General features: G+C 41.0%; 1 protein-coding gene across 1 annotated transcript in view; it reads left to right on the plus strand.

Moving 5' to 3' along the window:
- Positions 1-1,532: 1,532 nt before the first annotated feature.
- tbx4 (T-box transcription factor 4) overlaps positions 1,533-19,816 on the plus strand; it is a 114,700-nt gene continuing 96,416 nt past the window's right edge. The window contains exons 1-2 of the mRNA XM_043718101.1: positions 1,533-1,688; positions 13,041-13,135. Coding sequence (XP_043574036.1) covers positions 1,533-1,688; positions 13,041-13,135 — 251 coding nt within the window. The remainder of the gene's footprint in view (positions 1,689-13,040; positions 13,136-19,816) is intronic.

Here is a 19,816-nt window from a genome sequence, read left to right on the forward strand (position 1 = left end):
TCCAGATTGTCCCACACGAGGGAACATCCTTTTTACATCTACTTTGTCAAGTTCCTTTAGCATTTTGTATCCCTCAATCAATTTCTTCTCAGTCTTCTAAACTCCAAAGAGTATAGGCCTAAACTGCTTAATCTCTCTTCATAAGGCAACCTTCATCTCTGGAATCATTCTAGCGATCCTCGTCTGAACTGCCTCCTCAAACAAGGAGATGAGTGCAAGATGAGTGGGCGGCATGGCGGCACAGTGGTTAGCACTGCTGCCTCACAGCGCCAGAGACCAGAGTTCAATTCCCGCCTCAGGCGACTGACTGTGTGGAGTTTGCACATTCTCCCCGTGTCTGCGTGGGTTTCCTCCGGGTGCTCCGGTTTCCTCCCACAGTCCAAAGATGTGCAGGTCAGGTGAATTGGCCATGCTAAATTGTCCGTAGTGTTAGCTAAGGGGTAAATGTAGGGGTATGGGTGGGTTGCGCTTCGGCGGGTCAGTGTAGACTTGTTGGGCCGAAGGGCCTGTTTCCACACTGTAAAGTAATCTAACCTAAAAAAAAGCTTCAATAGCATGCCCATTTTTTCAGCAAATTTTGTACTTGCAAGTGAATTTGTTATCTATTGAAAAGTGAGATTCAGAATTTTAGAGCAAGTACTCATGTTAACTTAATAAAACAAAGGATGTCAACTTCAAAGGGAGGAACATACAAATTTAGGGGAGCAGGCTTGACATATACCAGAGCGCTTCCAGTTAATCTGAATCCTTTCAAATAGAACAAATGCAGATTGTGAGTAAGGACAGGATCAACTCAGCAAGTCTGGCAGCATCTGTGAAGAGAAATCAAAATTAACATTTTGGGTAAGGTGACCCTTTCTGCCAGATCTGCTGAGCTTTTCCAGAAATCTCGGTTTTTGTTTCTGATTTACACCATCTGCAGTTCTTTTGGTTTTTATTTAAGGAAAGGATCAAGATGTGATGTCTGTACAGTGGGCTGATCCTTATTGTCCAAACAGGCAGGAGAATAAACCAGTATCTGAGTGTAGGACTAAAGGTCAGCTAGTAACTGTGAACTGGTAACTTCATTCTTGTAGAATTGTACCAGCAGGAGTTTAGTTCTTTGAGAAAAAAAATTGAAAAGTAGTCTTAAGAAAATAAATTATAAAAAAAGGTACATGCTGAAGGAACTCAGCAAGTCTGGCACTATGTGTGGAGAGAGACACAGATTTAACATTTTAAGTGCAACAGTTTTTATTTTAGATCTTCAGTATTTACAGTATTTTGCTTGTATGAGTAAAAAACAGGATTAAATAATTATGACTAAGTGGAGTTAGGAGTTTCAGATCAGCGATGTCCTCATAGAATTATGGAGCAGACTTGATGGGCTGAATGGCCTACTTCTCCTTCTACATCTTATGGTCTTATGTTACTAGTAAAGATTCATTGTTACAATTTGAAATGCGGATTATCTTTTTGAATAGACTAGCTACTATTCATTTACACAATGTCCTTGGGTGAATATATTTGCTCCTGTGTTGATTCTTTAGGAAATGCTGCAAGAGAAGAGTGTGGCTGAGAGTGATGAGAGCTTTCCAGCAGCTCAAGTAGATGGACACCAGGAACACAATGTACAGTCTCCAGGGCATGGAGCACCAGGAGCAAGCAGCATGTCTCCAGGCAGCCCCCAGGGACAGGACCCTGACCAGGTATGAAATCACTACCTTATACTTTCCCATGGGTTAAAACAAAAGACAGTTTGAATCATACATCCCATCTCTCACATAAAGAATCTGCCTCTCATTTCACCTCCCTCCACAGCTGTGTGCTCAACATAATCCAATGGTGTTAGGCAAACCTTGAGTTGTGTTCAAAATCATATTCAATCCATCTTTAAGAACATTTTCTTCCATCTCTGGAATTTCAGCTGACTTCACTCCTACTTCATTCTCATCTGTCACTGAAAACATTCCTATGCCTTTGTCAACTCCAGGCTTGGCTTTTCTAATGTCTTTCTTGATAGCTTTCCAACTTCCATTGTCCATATACTGCACTTGAACTCATTTGGCCATCTGAAGCTAACTTCTAAGATCTTCTTTGGCTCCCTATTACCCTTTAGCTATAGAGTTCAAAATCTCCAACCACATCTACAAAGTCATCCATGCTTAACACTTCATGATACGCCTAGTATATTTCTAACTTTGGCTTATCACATGTTTGCAAGGACAGAAGAATGTAGAGTTTTTTTTAGGAAAAAGATGAAGACAGCAGCTTTGAAAGGAAGGGAAATGGTTTTGGGGAAGGAGAACTGTTAACATCAGTGAACTTAGGAACAAGGTTTGCAAGTTACATGGAATAGTGTTAAGAGAGAAGGAGATGGGTCTCTTTTCACAAGATGAGATTAAAGAGAGAATGGAGAGCAAACAGAGCAAGCTATAAGTTCAAGCAGGAACTCAGGGAGAAGTTCGACCCTGTGAACAAAAGGAAACCAGGAAAATGACAGAGGCAGATGAACAGTTGGTCTCGATCTCATGGACAAAGAATTTTGTGGACTGCTTGCATTTGCTGTTGGATATGAGAGTGGAAGAGGGATTTTAGAAGATGGTTTGCAGTACAAAAGAGAAGCTTATTTGCATTCTTTGCAATTAAGAGAATTGGGGATAGTGGGAATTTTCAACAAATAAGGGCAAGATCCAATGAACTACAGATTTATGAGGCCCAATAAGGTTCAACAATGAATAGTTTAAAGCAAGTGCCTCCCACTTCCCATTCAAATCTACCCCTCTGGGACCTGAGTATTTAAGCAAATGACAAAAATAAGAAAGAGATAAGAATGTTTTATTGGAGGATTAAGGTACCAAGGGTGAAGGTCAAATCATGGTTGAGCAGACCAATAGCTACAGAACTGTCATGCTAAATAATGGAGGGGGCTAAACTGTCATGCTAAATAATGGAGGGTCAAAGCTTAGATGTGCTGTTGTAGAATTCTTTTTCACTTCAGGGACGATTATATAAAGACATAGAATTGGAAGGAGGAGATGGGTCTGGGTGGAGAGCAAGAAATGATCAACAATGGATGCACTTACAAGATATGTTATTGAAAAATTGCACTTTCACTGCCTTTAATTTCCTCTGCATTAAATCTGATTAATGGATAATTACATATTGTGAATGTGCAACTATGCCATATTTTTCTGGAGAAGATTAATTGGAATATGTCATCAATAAGAACATAGAAATAAGAGCAGGAGTAGACCATTCAATCCCTCTGCCAATTCAAATGATTACTTCTGATCAGATTTTGCCTTAATTCCATTGTATGTCCTGATACGTTTTGAATCAGAGTCAGTCAAAAATCCGTCTAACTCAGCCCTGAATATATTCAATGACCTAGCCTCCAGTGTTCTCTTGGGGAGGGAATTCTTAATATTAACAAACATATACTAGATGTTTTTGATTCAGGGAAAGAGTAATGTGTTACATTTATAACTTTGGAAACAATCCAAGAAACAAAATTTGCAAAATATTATATTGTTCATGGCAGAAGTAAGGTCAGAGGAGGGCGTGAGGGAATAAGGAATGGTAACTGATGGGATAATCTGACATTTGTAAATAATTTTTTGAATTTGAAGTAGCAAGGCAGCTAGGTTAATGGAGAGAATTGGGGGCTGGAACATTTATGGAGAGAAGGAAAGTCTTTTCCCTGGGGTGGGGGAGTCCTGAACTAGAGGGCATATGTTTAGGGTGCAAGGGGAAAGGTATAAAAGAGGCAACCTTTTCACGCAGAGGGTGGTATGTGTATGGAATGAGCTGCCAAAGGATGTGGTGGAGGCTGGTACAATTGCAACATTTGAAAGGCATCTGGATGGGTATATGAATTGGAAGAGTTTGGAGGGATATGGGCTGGGTGCCAGCAGGTGGAACTAGATTAGATTGGGATATCTGGTTGGCATGGACGAGTTGGATCAAAGGGTCTGTTTCTGTGCTGTACACCTCTGTGACTAGGTTAAGAGAACTGGCAGAGGCATGTGACTTTGGTTTAACCCTTAATGAGATGCTGAGAGACAGTTTGGTTTATGGAATTGATGACATGACAATGTAAAAGAGCCTGATAGCTGAAGCTCAACTGGTCCCCAAACAGGCACTACAACTGGCTTTATCATTAGAAATGCAGCAAGTGCAGCATATGAGTTACAGGGTATGCTGATGGAAGATGATACCCTCACCAGGATGACTGAGTTTGGGGAACACCACTTGAGTGAAAGCAATTGCATAGCCTCACTCAGGACACACCCTGAAAAGAAGGTCAGCCCACAGCAAAACCACAAAACAAAGCCAAGCCTCAGCCAAATGTTTAACATTTTCTTCAGGATCTGAGATGGCAAGCCATTGTAGTTGCTGCTGGTATGTAACTGGAGATAGCAAAAGAGTCCCACTGGGCCTAATTGAGTAAGAGAGCTCATAGGTTGATATCCAGGCGAGTGCACACCCTGGAAAACCCACCTAAATCTGGCTTGGAAGAGTTCAATTGCTTAGAAACATCCAAATCATAGCCAATCAAAATAAACATCTGGTTAAATGGTCACATGATTTTGATGGAGTTTGAAACCAATGCTGTTTCAGTGATTGCAGAACCAGTCTTTAACAAAATTCACTCTAGACTCCAACCCTTAAGTTTGCACAAGACCTCAGCTAGACTGAGAACCTATACTGGGGAACCTTTACAGATTAAGAGTATAACTTTGGTTCTGGTTTCTTATGAGAAGCAGTTGATTAGGTTACCATTATTTTACTAACAGGCTCAGGCTCAGGCCCAAGCTTGATGAGGAGAAATTGGTAGAGAAAGATTCACTGCGATTAGCTCAACATTTTTCAATTGAAAAATAGTTTCCTGAGTGAAGTCCTAATTAAATACCTGGAAATTTTTCAGGAAGGTCTAGGGAATATCAAAAGAGATAAGACCACCTTACATGTTGACCGGGAGCAATTCCACGATCCTTAGACATTTCTCCCAAGTGGGCACATGTTTTTGAAGGGAAAACTGTGTGTTCCTGACACAAGTGACCTACTTGTGCTACAAAGTTGACAAGACCAGCTTGCACCCATGGAGAGTAATGTGAGGGCAATCATAGGTGCCCTGGGCCTCACGTCTGTACTGGAGGTGAGATCTTTCTTTGGATTGGTGAATTTTTATGGGAAAGTTTCTATATAAACTGGCTTCCATCCTGACACCCTTACATCTGCTATTGAAAAAGGGACAGCCTTGGAAATGATCTTGTAGCCAAGACATTGCCTTTAGGATAGTGGAGCAGTATCATTGTCTACATTATTGGCACACTATGGTCCCAGGCGAGATCTGATGTTAACATGTGATGCATCCTTGGAAGGTATCAGGGTAGTGTTGGCTCACAGAGGGTTCAATGTAGAGGAATGCCCGTTAGTGTATGCTTCCTATACTTTGGCTGATGCAGAGCACAGGTACAGCCAGATACAGAAGGAAGGTTTGATGGTCAACTTTGGTGTGAGAATGTTTCACAGTACCTTTATGATAATAAAGGTAAATGTAATAATAACAGACCACAAAGCCCTGCTAAGGCTACTCTAAGAGGGTAAGGCCTGTAACTTCAGATCGAATTCCGTGATGGACTCCGATTCAAAGTGTGTACAATTACAAGTTGGAACACTGTCTGGGAAGCCAAGTAACAAATGTGGATGCCTTGAGCCACCTCCTGCTGGCAGATACACCATTGGTGGTGCTACCACTGGAACAGTCCGTTCTGGTTTAACTTTCTAGATGCTCTTCCTGTCACCGCGGACAATATCCGACTGTGGACATAAAAAGATCCAGCTCTGGCAAAACTAAAACAGCAGGTGGTGATGGGGAAAACCAAACGGCAGTCACAACCAGAACTGAAACCTTTCTGGACCTGGTGAGATCTGATCACCACAGAACACTGCATTTTATTATGGGGAGCAAGAGTGATTGTTCTGAGGAAAGGTCGCTGCCAGATACCAGCTAAACTCCACCAGGGCTTTCCTGGGGTTTCCAAAATGAAGATGTTGGCAAGAGGTTATGTTTGATGGCCCGGGTTCTTTGCAGACATAGCTATGTTGGTGGGGCAGTGCCTACAGGGACAAAAATCACTGCGAGCAGGTCCCCAACATTCGTGGGAATGGCTGGGTAAACCCTAGATTCGGATAGACATCGACAATGCAGGTCCTTTCATGGGCTTGATGTTCTTAGTCATTGTGGACGTCCACTCAAAGTGGTTGGACATGCAGAGAGTTTATTCATTAAATATGGGGATGACGATAGAAAAGCTGCGAGCATCTTTTGCAATACACAGACTCTAGGATGTGTTGGTCACAGAAAACAGGCCATTCTTTACCAATAAAGTTAAATGGCATTTGGCAAATAAGAGCAGGTCCATACCATCCATCATCCAACCATCTGGTGGGAAGAACAGTCCAAAATGTTCAAGACAGATTTAAAGAAACAGCCTACAGTTTCACTCGATACTAAACTGACCCAGTTCCCAATTGATTTTCAGACATTCCTAAAGCAACTATAAGGATAGTTGCAGCAGAGTTGCTAATGGGAAGAAGACCAGATTAAATCTGATCTTCCTGGACCGAGGAGGGAGGGTGAAATGGCAACAGGAATGTCAATGATGGACACACAAATCCCCTATGAGAGAGAGACCATTTACTTCAGAAGACAAAGTTTGCTGCCAAGAACATGGAAACGGCCCTGCATGAACAAAAGGCACGGTCAATGCGAGGTCAGGTCCTGTGACACACAGTTAAGGTAGGCGAGGTGGTCCTAAACAAACATACGGAACACATGAAAGCTGCAGACTGACAAATGTGGCAGGAGCAAAACATACTTGCCTCCTCGGAACCCATGGGCTCTCCCCCTCCATCAAGCATTGAAGAAACTTCAGAGTCTCAGATGAACACGGCTAATGTTGCATTCTCGACACCTTTACTGCCTGAAGAAGATGCATTTCTTCTGAGATGCTCTGGTGCAAGAGGCAGGCTACGGTCTGGTACAGTCCGCTTGTATCTGAGGATTTGGAACTGGACCCGGTGCAAAAATGGTGCAGGAGAGGCAGCAAGGAAAAGAACAGGCCTACGTCCCCAGACTTAGAAGGTGAGGATGGACTGATTGTAACGAGGTCAGCCAGGTCAACTCATAGCATATGAGTTCCCTGATTGGGACTTTTAACTTTTTTGGGAGCCTTGGCTGACAGATATAAACAGGAGTGTCAGTGGTTCTGTTCTGATTGATTGATTTATTGTCATGTGTATCAAAGTACAGTGAAAAGCTTTGTTTACAAGCAGTACAGGCACATCATAGTAAGCAAGGATGTACAAATCAAAAAGACTTAGAGGGATACAGGTTACATTGTACAAGGCATGCGCTAAGCAAGATCAATGTTAGCAAGATCAGCATTACTTGAGGCTAGAGAATCCATTCATCAGGTCCATAATGGCTGGGGAGAAGCTGTTCTTAAACCTGCTGGTGCATGTGTTCAGGCTTCTGTACCTTCTGCCTGATGAGATCAAAACTCACTTGACATTGGGATATAGTCCAATGGGTCCATTTGAAAACACTAGTTTCGGAAAGCTGCCCCTTCATCTGATGAAGAAGCAGTGCTCTGAAAGCTAGTATTTTCAAATAAACCTGTTGGACTGCAGTTGAGAGTGTGGTGCTGGAAAAGCACAGCCGGTCAGGCAGCATCCAAGGAGCAGGAGAATCAACATTTCAAGAATAATAAAGGGCTTATGCCTGAAACACCACAGATACATTCTCACACCAAAGTTGACCATCAAACCTTCCTTCTGTATCTGCCAATATTTAATGAATAGACTCTCTGCATGTCCAACCACTTTAAGTGGACATCCACAATGACTAAGAACATCGAGGCCATGAAAGGACCTGCATTGTCGATGTCTATCTGAATCTAGGGTTTACCCGGCCATTCCCACGAATGTTGGGAACCTGCTCGCAGTGATTTTTGTCCCTGTAGGCACTACTCCACCAACACAGCTATGTCTGCAAAGAATCCGGGCCATCAAACATAACCTCTTGCCAACATCTTCATTTTGGAAACCCCAGGAAAGCCCTGGTGGAGTTTAGCTGGTATCTGGCAGCGACCTTTCCTCAGAACAATCACTCTTGCTCCCCATAATAAAATGCAGTGTTCTGTGGTGATTCTCCTGCTCTTTGGATGCTGAGGGAACGACTGTGCTTTTCCAGCACCACACTCTCAACTCCAGCATCTATAGTCCTCACTTTCTCCAGTTGAACTATAACATGGTGTCAAATGATTTTTGACTTTGTCCAACCTAGTCCAACACCAGCACCTCCCCATCATCACCTGTGCCTGATGGAAGATGTTTTAGGAGATCATTACCAGGTGCAAAGGGTCTTTGATGATATTGTCAGCCTTTCCAAGGCAGTGAGATGTAATTAAAGTCCATGGAGGGAAGGTTGGCTTCCGTGATGGTCTGGGTGGTGCACACCACCTTCTGTAGTTTCTTACAGATCTAGGCAGTGCAGTTCCTTACCAGGCTATTATGCACCCAAACTGTATGCTTTCACCCTGAGTGCTGGCTTGGAGGTAGCTGGATCAGTGTCAACTACAATGCACATGTAAATAAAGGGTGACTTGGTGATGGGATACTGGCTTCTGTGGAGTTACTTCATTGATGTGTTGAGGAATTGGGAATAAATGGAACTTGATAGAAAGGGAACGAGAGAGGAGCAGGAGATTTTGTTTTAAAGCTTAGATTCTCTAAGCTTTAACCAACAAGTCCACTGAAGAGAACCCACCTAGATCCATTCTCCTACCCTATATTAACCCTGACTAATGCACCTAACACTATGGGAATTTAACTTGGCCAATTCATCTGATCTGCACGATTTTGGAATGTGGGAGGAAACCCCATACAGGCACAGGGAGAATGTGCAACCCCACACAGACAGTCACCCGAGGTGGGAATCAAACCCGGGTCCCTGTGAGGCAGCAGTGCTAACCATTGAGCCACTGTGCCAATTGTTTTGAGATGTGGTGCAGGTGGGATTCTGAGATAGATATGAAGCCAGAACTTTGGAAACCAACAAGAGGAAATTAATAAATTAGTGATGGAAAGCACATGGAAGAGGATTCTTTTTGTCACTTCAGATGAGTAGGTGTTATGGGCATGGCAAAAGCAGGGTCGGATAAGGCACTTTTCAACTAAATTTGACCAGACAACCAGGAAAGGGTACGAAACCAGGGATTATCATGCAAAATCTCTGAAATGGGTCGAATTAATTAGTTTTGGTTTTGTCACTGTTCATGGGATTAAAATATCTGAATTACGCACAGCACAAAATTAAGCAATTGAGTATGCACAGTGATTGTCGGAGAATCATTAGTGATGGTTAATGGCTAAAATTGGAAACTATTGATGGATGTACTACTTTAACATAATCTCCTCATTGTAATATGCAGAAGAGGAATTGATGTGGAAATTGGGTGCTTGGGGCAATGACAGCTTGGATAGAATTTTGCTTTAGCCATGGCTGTTTCAATGTCTTCCTGCTTAGGTTCTTACCTTGCACCTCAGTCAACCTGAACTCATCCAAAAATCTGCAACCTTTATCCTAACACACACCAAGTTCCATTTACTCATCACTAGTGCGTTTGCTGACGTAGGTTGGTTCTTCGTCACAACAACTCAAAGGCCCAACTGAACTAGCCATGGCAGTGGGTGTGCTGGCTATATTGAAAAACTCACATGTTTATCAATGTAGCATTCAGTTGTATTCATTAACAACATATTAGGAGACCGAGGGAAATATTTCAAATACAGAGCATGAAAGTTACTAAAATATTCTGAAGTCTGCTGGAAAGCATGTAAACACCTTCAACCATAGGGAGCAATTATAAAAGCCAAGTCCCTTTGGACACACCTTGATACTGATAGAAAAGATTCCATTTCTTGTCGGTATGTTTTCCTTGTTAAGATTTATAAATCAATTCTGGGGAATGACACACTCAATTCTTTGGTATTGGCTATCATCATTTCACAGTCCTGTCTTGGTGAGGTTATTTCTCGTGAATAAAGGCCAAAAACCTTTAGCAATTTGGTTCAGAATGTCCTAAACTTATTTTCAAAGTAACTTACAACAGTTGGCTTTCATTCCATCTGCCCTAGAGTGAAAGGCAAGTTTACCAATTCCACTGCATCATTTGATACTTCATTGTTGCAAAACAATGAAAATCTGACGAAGAGTTACAATCCCAAAACAATTTATATATGTTTAGGAATTTGGTGCAATGTTTGGGGTGGCATGGTGGCTCAGTGGTTAGCATTGCTACCTCACAATGCCAGGGATCTGGGTTCCATTCCAGCCTTGCGTGACTGTCTGTATAGTGTTTGCACATTCGCCCTGTGTCTGTGTGGGTTTCCTCCCACAGTCCAAAGATGTGCAGGTTAGGTGAATTGGCCATGCTAAATTGCCCATAGTGTTCAGGGATGTGGAGGTTAGATGCATTGGTCAGGGGTAAATATAGGGTAAGGGAATGGGTTACTCTCCTGAGGGTTGGTGTGGACTTGTTGGGCCTAAGGGCCTGTTTCTGCACGGTAGAGAATTCTAATTTGTAAAGGCTAATGGTTTCCATGGGTAATCAAAGTGTCTTCCCAACAATGAAACATTAATGTTATTTAGCAACTTATATTAATACAAACTATATTTAAAACTCATAGTCATACTAATTACGTGATGACATAACCTCATCATAGAGTCATACAGTCATAGAGATGTACAGCATGGAAACAGACCCTTCGGTCCAACTCGTCCGTTCCGACCAGATATCCCAACCCAATCTAGTCCCACCTGCCAGCACCCAGCCTATATCCCTCCTAACCCTTCCTATTCACATATCCATCCAGATGCCTTTTAAATGTTGCAATTGTACTAGCCTCCACCACTTTCTCTGGCAGCCTATTCCATACATGCACCACCCTGAAAAAAGTTGCCCCTTAGGTCTCTTTTATATCTTTCCCCTCTCACCCCAAACCTATGCCCTCTAGTTCTGGACTCCCCCAGAAAAGACCTTGTCGATTTACTCTATCCATGCCCCTCATGATTTTATAAACCTCTATAAGATCACCCCTCAGCCTCCAACTCTCTAGGAAAAACAGCCCTAGCCAATTCAACCTCTCCCTATAGCTCAAATCCTCCAACCCTGGCAACATCCTTGTAAATCTTTTCTGAACCCTTTCAAGTTTCACAACATCCTTTTGATAGGAAGTAGATCAGAATTGCATGCAATATTTTAAAAGTGGCCTAACCAATGTTCTGTACAGCTGCAACATGACTTCCCAACTCTTGTACTTACATACATTTGCACCCCAGCAATCTGGAATAGTGTTCAATGTTGTACAGACAAAACATACATTTTGAAGCATTAGAATCTATTGATTTTGCCTTTAAATAGGATGTGTGTTGATGAAGAATAGGCTACTTGTGTCTTATGAGTGATGCATTGGGTGCCACTTATTTTATGATATCCCCTCAGATTACTTGCTGCATTTGCAGTGCTTCCCATGGGAATATAGAAATAACACAAGAACATAGAACCTTATGAGACAGAAGCAGGAGTTGGCTATATTGTCCATTGAGCCTGCTCTATCATTTGAGAATATTCTAACTGAACTTCTTCCTTAGCTCCACTTTCCTGCCTAAGGGAATAGGAGGAGACCATTCAGACACTCAGCCATGTTCTAACTGAACTTAACTCCATCTACTGTCATGGTTTCCATCTTTTGGTTAAATCTCAGCCTTGTTTCAATTTCATTCAACTTGTCAAACACTCTATTTATAAAACCTGTTCATAAATAATTGCCTTTGATTAAATTAATACAAGTTTCTTGGAGAATCCAATGTTTGCCAGTTATTGACCACAGAATCACAGGATTGTTACGGCACAGAAGGAGCTCATTCAGCCCATTTCGCCTGCACTGTTGGTTAATGGGCATCATTACCTCAGGCCAGTTTTCTGCTTTGTCCCCATACCCTGCACGTTATTTTTATCCAAATAATCATCCTTTGCCCTCATAAATATCACAATTAAACTTGCTTCGATCCCAACTTCTTCAATCTATCCTTATCACTGCAATTTCTCATTCATGGAATCATTTTTGTAAATTGCTTTTGTATTCACATCTTTCCTATAATGTAATGTCCATGACTGTACGTAATACTCCAGGTGACATCTAACAAATGTCTTAAACATGGTCGAGAGGTGGATGAAGGTGGGGGGAAAATGATAGGTCAGAGAAGAGGGTGGAGTGGATAGATGGGAAAGATGATGGACAGGTCAAGAGGGCGGTGCCAAGTTGGAGGCTTGGGACTGGATTAAGGTGGTGGGGGGAGGGGAAATGAGGAAACTGGTGAAATCCACATTAATCCCATGTGGTTGCAAGGTTCCAAGGTGGAAGATGAAGCGTTCTTCAGTTACTGTTTTTCCTGTCAACCTCTTGTTCCAGTCAATCCTACCCAGCTTTGTTCTTATCTCATTGAAATTTGCTCTCCACCAATTGATTTCTCTCACTCTTGATTGTCATATGTCATTCCCCAACATCATCCTCAACATTACAATACAATGATCACTGTCTCCTCAACATTCCCCAACTGATACTTGACCAACTTTGTCTATCCCATTTCCAAAGCCATGTCCAATAGTGCAACCTTTATGTTGGACTGGAAAGATATCGCGGTTGGAAGCTTTCCTGCATGCAACGCAGGAACAATTGCCCCTTGCTACCCCATTCACTATATTCAGGTAACTGAAGTCTCCCATTTTAACTAAATTAGAAGTTAATTGTTTTTCTCTTTAATTTCTCAAGAAGAAAATACTTTGTAACTGGAATTTTAACATTCGATTTAAGAAATATAGCATATTTTATATAGTTATCCTGCTTACAATTAGCATTGGAAGAATTAAATAATACTGTTTATTACAAAAGCATTTATTGTACTAAAAAGATACATTCAATTCCAGAGCATAGAGAACATCAAGGTTTATCTCCACGAGAAGGAACTTTGGAAGAAATTTCATGAAGCTGGAACAGAAATGATCATCACAAAGGCGGGCAGGTAGATTTACTGCGAGACAATTTGTGACATTCTATATGCATTGGGTATATTTGATTGTTTTATTGGAAAATTGACCATAATGTAATTGGTTTTGGTGAAAACTGGCTGAGCAAATTAATTGGCTAAAAGAAACAGAGGTGATATGATGAAAATCTTGTCGGATACACTGAATGATATGATCTAGAATGAACTTCCTGAAGGGCAGTGGAATGAGATTCAAAATAACTTTCAAAGGGAAATGAATAAATACTTAAAAATCAAGTAATTTAGGGCAATGGGAAAATAGAACAGGATTAGGCCTCACTGGATAATTCTTTTGAAGAGCTGATATGGGAAAGATTAGCCAAATGTCTAATTTGGCTCTGCTGTAGCATTCTGAGATTCCATGCCCTGAAAAATAGCAAACGTTTATACATATTATTAGTATTAGGCAGGGGCTGGATGTAGGAGGTCAAAGCAATAACAATTAGTTCCATGGAATATTGGAACCCAGACACTTCCTGCAAAGATCAAAGATAGTTGTCCCAAGGTTGTTCTCTTGTTTCCCATAAACAGATACTGTGAACACTCATTTTACTTTTTTGGAGTGTAAACTAAAAGTGGGAGAAAATACTGCTTTAAACTAAGGAAACAAAGTACAAACATGTTTGCAGCTTTAAAACCAAATTATTGGACCTCACTATCAGTTGTATCTATAGTGTTGCCTTCAATGTTGTTTTAAGCGGTGAGTGAACATTATAGGCTGAATGACCCCAGCAGTGTGTGATCAGGGCAGTTTTGCTCAGTGACAGCCTTTTGATTGTCTTTTCAATCATGATCAATTGTTCTGGGTTCAGGAGGTCTCATCACAGAAAGACTGGATTGATTTCCGGGCGGCTACTGCCTTGGGTATGGACAATACAGTAGAAATATGTAGCCAACAAGAAAAAATATCCAACTGTATCCCTCTCTTCCATATGGATAAGTAAAAGAAACTCACTCTTTCTCAAATCCTCTGCAAATTGTTCTCTCTGCAAATTCCCTGTTGAAAGGAAAAGAGGAAAGACCACTTCAGAGACACTGAAACAATGAATCCTCAATCAATGAATGAGAATCAGTGGATCTACAACCTTGTGACATTAGCAAAGAGTCAGGAGTGAAAAGGAAGATGAAAGGAAACAACTCAGTGATGTGTGTGGTCCAGACTGTTACCAGACCTGTATTTCGAAGACCATTTTTCCTTCCCCACCCATAATACTTTGTCTCATTTCTTTGTGTCTCTGTTTGTATGTATATGGAAATTTTAAGCAAGGGGTAACATTTTAAACGATAGAGTTATAAATTAGTAATTCATGTGTCTATCTTTTGCATTGGTTAAAAAAGCAATTTGATTCCAATAAACAACAACTTCCTTATTAATGCAAATAAAAATATTGGGCGTATTCTTTTAATCTGAATTAGAAAGTTAGTTATAATTTGAGATTTAGATTAAATTGGTTTAATCAGATTTTTGCACTTGTGATGACTTAGAGTCATAGAGTCATAGAGATGTACAGCATGGAAACAGACCCTTCGGTCCAACCTGTCCATGCCGACCAGATATCCCAACCCAATCTAGTCCCATCTGCCAGCACCTGGCCCATATTCCTCCAAACTCTTCCTATTCATATACCCATCCAAATGCCTCTTAAATGTTGCAATTGTACCAGCCTCCACCGCATCCTCTGGCAGCTCATTCTATACACGTACCACCCTCTCCCTGAAAAAATTGCCCCTTAGGTCTCTTTTATATCTTTCCCCTCTCACCCTAAACCTATGCCCTCTAGTTCTGGACTCCCCGAACCCAGGGAAAAGACTTTGTCTATTTATCCTATCGATGCCCCTCATAATTTTGTAAACCTCTATAAGATCATCCCTCAGCCTCCGACACTCCAGGGAAAACAGCCCCATCCTGTTCAGCATCTCCCTGTAGCTCAAATCCTCCAACCCTGGCAACACCCTGTAAATCTTTTCTGAACCTTTTCAAGTTTCACAACATCTTTCCGATAGGAAGGAGACCAGAATTGCACACAATATTCCAACAGTGGCCGAACCAATGTCCTGTACAGCCGCAGCATGACCTCCCAACTCCTGTACTCAATACACTGACCAATAAAGGAAAGCATACCAAATGCCTTCTTCACTATTCTATCTACCTATGACTCCACTTTCAAGGAGCTATGAACCTGCACTCCAAGGTCTCTTTGTTCAGCAACACACTCTAGGACCTTACCATTAAGTGTATAAGTCCTACTAAGATTTGCTTTCCCAAAATGTAGCACCTCACATTTATTTGAATTAAACTCCATCTGCCACTTCTCAGCCCATTGGCCCATCTGGTCCAAATCCTGTTGTAATTTGAGGTAACCCTCTTCGCTGTCCACTATACCTCCAATTTGGTTTCATCTGCAAACTTACTAACAGTACCTCTTATGCTCGCATCCAAATCATTTATGTAAATGACAAAAAGTAGAGGACCCAGCACCGATCCTTGTGGCACTCCATTGGTCACAGGCCTCCAGTCTGAAAAACAACTCTCCACCACCACCCTCTGTCTTCTACCTTTGAGCCAGTTCTGTATCCAAATGGCTAGTTCTCCCTGCATTCCATGAGATCTAACCTTGCTAATCAGTCTCCCATGGGGAGCCTTGTCGAATGCCTTACTGAAGTCCGTATAGATCACAACTACTGCTCTGCCCTCATCAATCTTCTTAGTTACTTCTTCAAAAAACTCAGGAACAGTGGAGCTTTATTTCCAGCTGACTACTCCAGTGAGTCATGACAATGGTTGGGGGCGTATTTGTTGCAATTTTGGAAAAAAGACAACGTAAGATTGGGTGTAGAGTTAGTGTAAGTGATAAAGGATAAAAGGAGGAACATCAGATTTTGTATTAAAACAGGAAATGGCACGAGAAGTTGCTAAAGCCTTCCTGCAGGTAGAAGAGGTGTCCCTAATGAAGTTAGGAAAGATCACAAAAGGCAAGTTGTTTGAATTGACAAGTAAACTAGAAATGGAATTTCCTGCCATAGCTAAGAAGGCAGAGATAAAGCTTTGGTACAACATTTGGGACCAAAGAAATATCAGAGAGACTAGATGCTTCAAGCGGTGAGACATTGAAGTCGGATCACTTGACTTACAGTTAAAGCAGCCTGACTGTGAGGTAAAAGGAAGATGCTAGAGATGGCGGAGAAAGATAAGGAATAGAAGATGGAGTGGGAAATTGAGATTTAAAAAGGTAACTAAAACTTAAAAGATTTGAGCTTGAAGAAAAAGAAAGAAAATGAACATTTCAAAAGAGAGACAGCAAATAGGTGTAAAATGATACAGTTAAAGAAAAATAGACCCGAGAAGCCAAAGAAGCCTTTGATGGAGAAAATCCTACTCATAGTCTAAAATCCAGCCGTGAAATGTTTAAGTTCTCATCAAATTTTGAGGAAAAGGATTTGAAGGCATTTTTATTTCATTTGAGAAAATAGTGGACCAGACAGAGTGATATAAGGAAAACTGGATACTGCCCTTGCAGAGCAATTCGATAGGTAAAGTGCAGGAAATTTATGCTTCACTATTGAAGGAGGGTTCCATAGATTATGATGCCATAAAGCAGGCTCTTCTGGGTAAATATGAGATAGTTCCTGAAGCTTACAGGAAAAAAGTTTCAAAATTTAAGGAATCGGCCTGACCAAATCTATATTAAATTTGAAAGGGTTGAGCAAAGTCCAGGTGCATTACATCCACTGGCTTTCCCTTGTCCAACTTCATGGTTACATGCTCAAAAAGTTCCAGAAGATTAGTCAAGCACGATTTCCCCTTTATAAATCCATGCTGACTCTGACCTATCCTGTTACTGCTATCCAAATGAGTCTTTTATAATTTCATCTTTTATAATTTAGTCCAGCATCTTTCCCACGACTGACATCAGGCTAATCAGTCTATAATTCCCTGTTTTCTCTCTCTACCTCCTTTCTTGAAAAGTGGGACAACATTAGCCACCCTCCAATCCACAGGAACTGATCCTGAATCGACAGAACATTGGAAAATGGTTATCAAAACGTCCACGATTTCTAGAGCCACATCCTTAAGTACTCTGGGATGCAGACCATCAGGTCCCAGGGACTTATCGGCCTACAGATTTAACAGTCTATCCAACACCATTTCCTGCCTAATATAAATTCCCTTCAGTCCATCCATTACCCTTGGTCCTTCAGCCATTATTACATCTGGGAGATTGCATGTGTCTTCCCCAGTGAAGACAGATCCAAAATACCTATTCAACTCTTCTGCCCTTTCCTTGTTCCCCATAATAAATTCACCCGCTTCTGTCTTCAAGGGCCCAATTTTAGTCTTAACCATTTTCTTTTCACATACTTAAAAAACCATTTACAGGCCTCCTTTATATTTTTGGCCAGTTTGCCTTCGTACCTCATTTTTTCTCCACATATTGCCTTTTTAGTGATCCTCTGTTGCTCTTTAAAAGTTTCCCAGTCCTCCGGCTTCCCGCTCATCTTTGCTATGTTATACTTCTTCTCTTTTATCATTATACAGTCCATAACTTGCCTCGTCAGCCATGGCCGCCCCTGCCTCCCCTTCGGATCTTTCTTCCGAGTTTAAATTTTGATTGCTGTATTGTAGATTTTTCCCTCAATGTGCAGGAGAACAGGAAAGGCAGACAAACCTGGCACAATGAAAAGAGTGTGATATCATTCAGCATCCTTTAACACTTCCCATAGTGGCATCATGTCTTTTGCACTTCACTGGAAATCAAGCCCTGCAAATCCTGCAGTCATCACGAAAATCAAGGACTTTATCAAAATATCTCCAGTTGACCGGTCTGACTCAAGTTTTTGTACTTAACAAAAATGCTATGTGTACCAAATAAATAGATTTTAACAATACGAAAACATCTGTGAACTGTCAGTTCTCAATAGTTAAAACTCTAACTCCCTTCTACAATCCCTCTACCCAGATTTAGACAGAAACAGACAGACAAAAAAGCAGGATTCAATGGAGAGATTCCTTTCAAATCCTTCAGTTCATTCACTTCTCAACAGAAGGCACAAATTATAATCTCTTACTTATTGGTTAAAAGTTTACAGTTCACAGCAACTGGTGAGGGAAAATAAGTGGTTTTCCTTCAGCCATTATGTAATTTACTGGAGGGAGACTTTCAATAGTTTGAAGGTTTCAAAGGTTTCAGCATTGTTCCACACTCACAAGCCGTTCACCTACCCAGGAGCCAATCTGATAGCTGTTGTGAGGCTGATAGCTTTTGGCATCCACAACTGGTCACAACCCCACAAACCAATCAGCAACCTATTCCTGGCTGAACTTCACTTTCTACACCCGGAGCCAGGATGTCTCTTTTTACACTTTCCCCCACTGCTTGCAAAACAATGGTGTAAACACAATATACAATGAGTTTCAGTAACTTGCCTTTTTAAAAGTGCTGCAAATCTTTCCTTAGCAGTCCTTTTTAAAACAGGATTTTTCCTATTTTACTCCACAATCAAAACTAAAGTAAAACAATACAGTCGTTACCTGTCCAGATCACTCAGACAGTGCCCTGGAAATAGCAACATTGCCTTGTGAGGGGGTGACTGAGGAAATGCAAACAGCCTTTGTACAGTTAAAGGAAATAATATCATTGTTGAGCTTCCTCCTACAAATTCTCTTCCAGAATCACACCATAGCCAGAAATGAACAGTATTTTGTAGAATATTTGACGTAGGCTCTGAAGTAGAGAACTTCTCTGGTGTTCTCCTGCACATTGGGGGAAAAATCTATAATACAGCAATCAAAATTTAAACTTGGTAGCATGATGAATCTGCTATAGGTCATTGAACAGTTGTTCCATAATCTTCCAACCAAACTTCTGGTGGCTGTGGCGAAGAGGTGCTTGGCTTACATTCGTACAGAGAAAGCAGGAAAGATGTTGTATTTGAAGACGAGGAAATTAATGTTTAATTAGAATAATCAAACTTAAAACATTAACTTGTAGCAATTGAAATGCAAATTCTTCACATTGATTGTTGCCATGACATTCACTTCGATGAGCAAAAAGAATAAAAATATAAAATAATTTACAATTACTTTTAGATCCTCGGGACATTGCAAAATGAATTACAGTCAATGTGCTAGTTCCTTATCATAGTGAATGGCAGCAGATTTGCACAAAGCAAGGTCCCATAATTAGCAGTGAGACTAATGAATGGACTGTTAATTTAATGTTGGTATTGGTAGTGACGTGTATGTAAACCGGAACATCGGGAGAACTCTCCGCTGCTTCTTTGATCCACTTTATGGGATCTTTTATATTTACCTGAATGGGGCTTCAATCTGATGGTTTAACCTAATCTTTGTACTTCTGCTTGGTGCATTATTGAGGAAATGTTGTTTTAAGTGACAGTAGATAATGGGCTCAAGATGTTGGGATGGGACTTGATCACATTACTTCCTGGCTGAGAGGTAAAAATGTTACCACTTACCCATAACAACCCCTAACAATTAAAAATCTTCAAATACAGTTTCAAGGACTCAGTCAAATTACTTGATACAACTTCCAAATTATTGCCAGTAAACATTCCTTAGTCTTTTGGGCATGAGTAGTACAAAAGTGAGTTTGGATTTGACAGTCCTTTGCCACAATTAGAACCTGTTCAGCCAAG

The sequence above is a fragment of the Chiloscyllium plagiosum genome, chromosome 28, assembly GCF_004010195.1.
Source record: "Chiloscyllium plagiosum isolate BGI_BamShark_2017 chromosome 28, ASM401019v2, whole genome shotgun sequence".
In the NCBI taxonomy this organism is placed as follows: Eukaryota; Metazoa; Chordata; class Chondrichthyes; order Orectolobiformes; family Hemiscylliidae; genus Chiloscyllium; species Chiloscyllium plagiosum.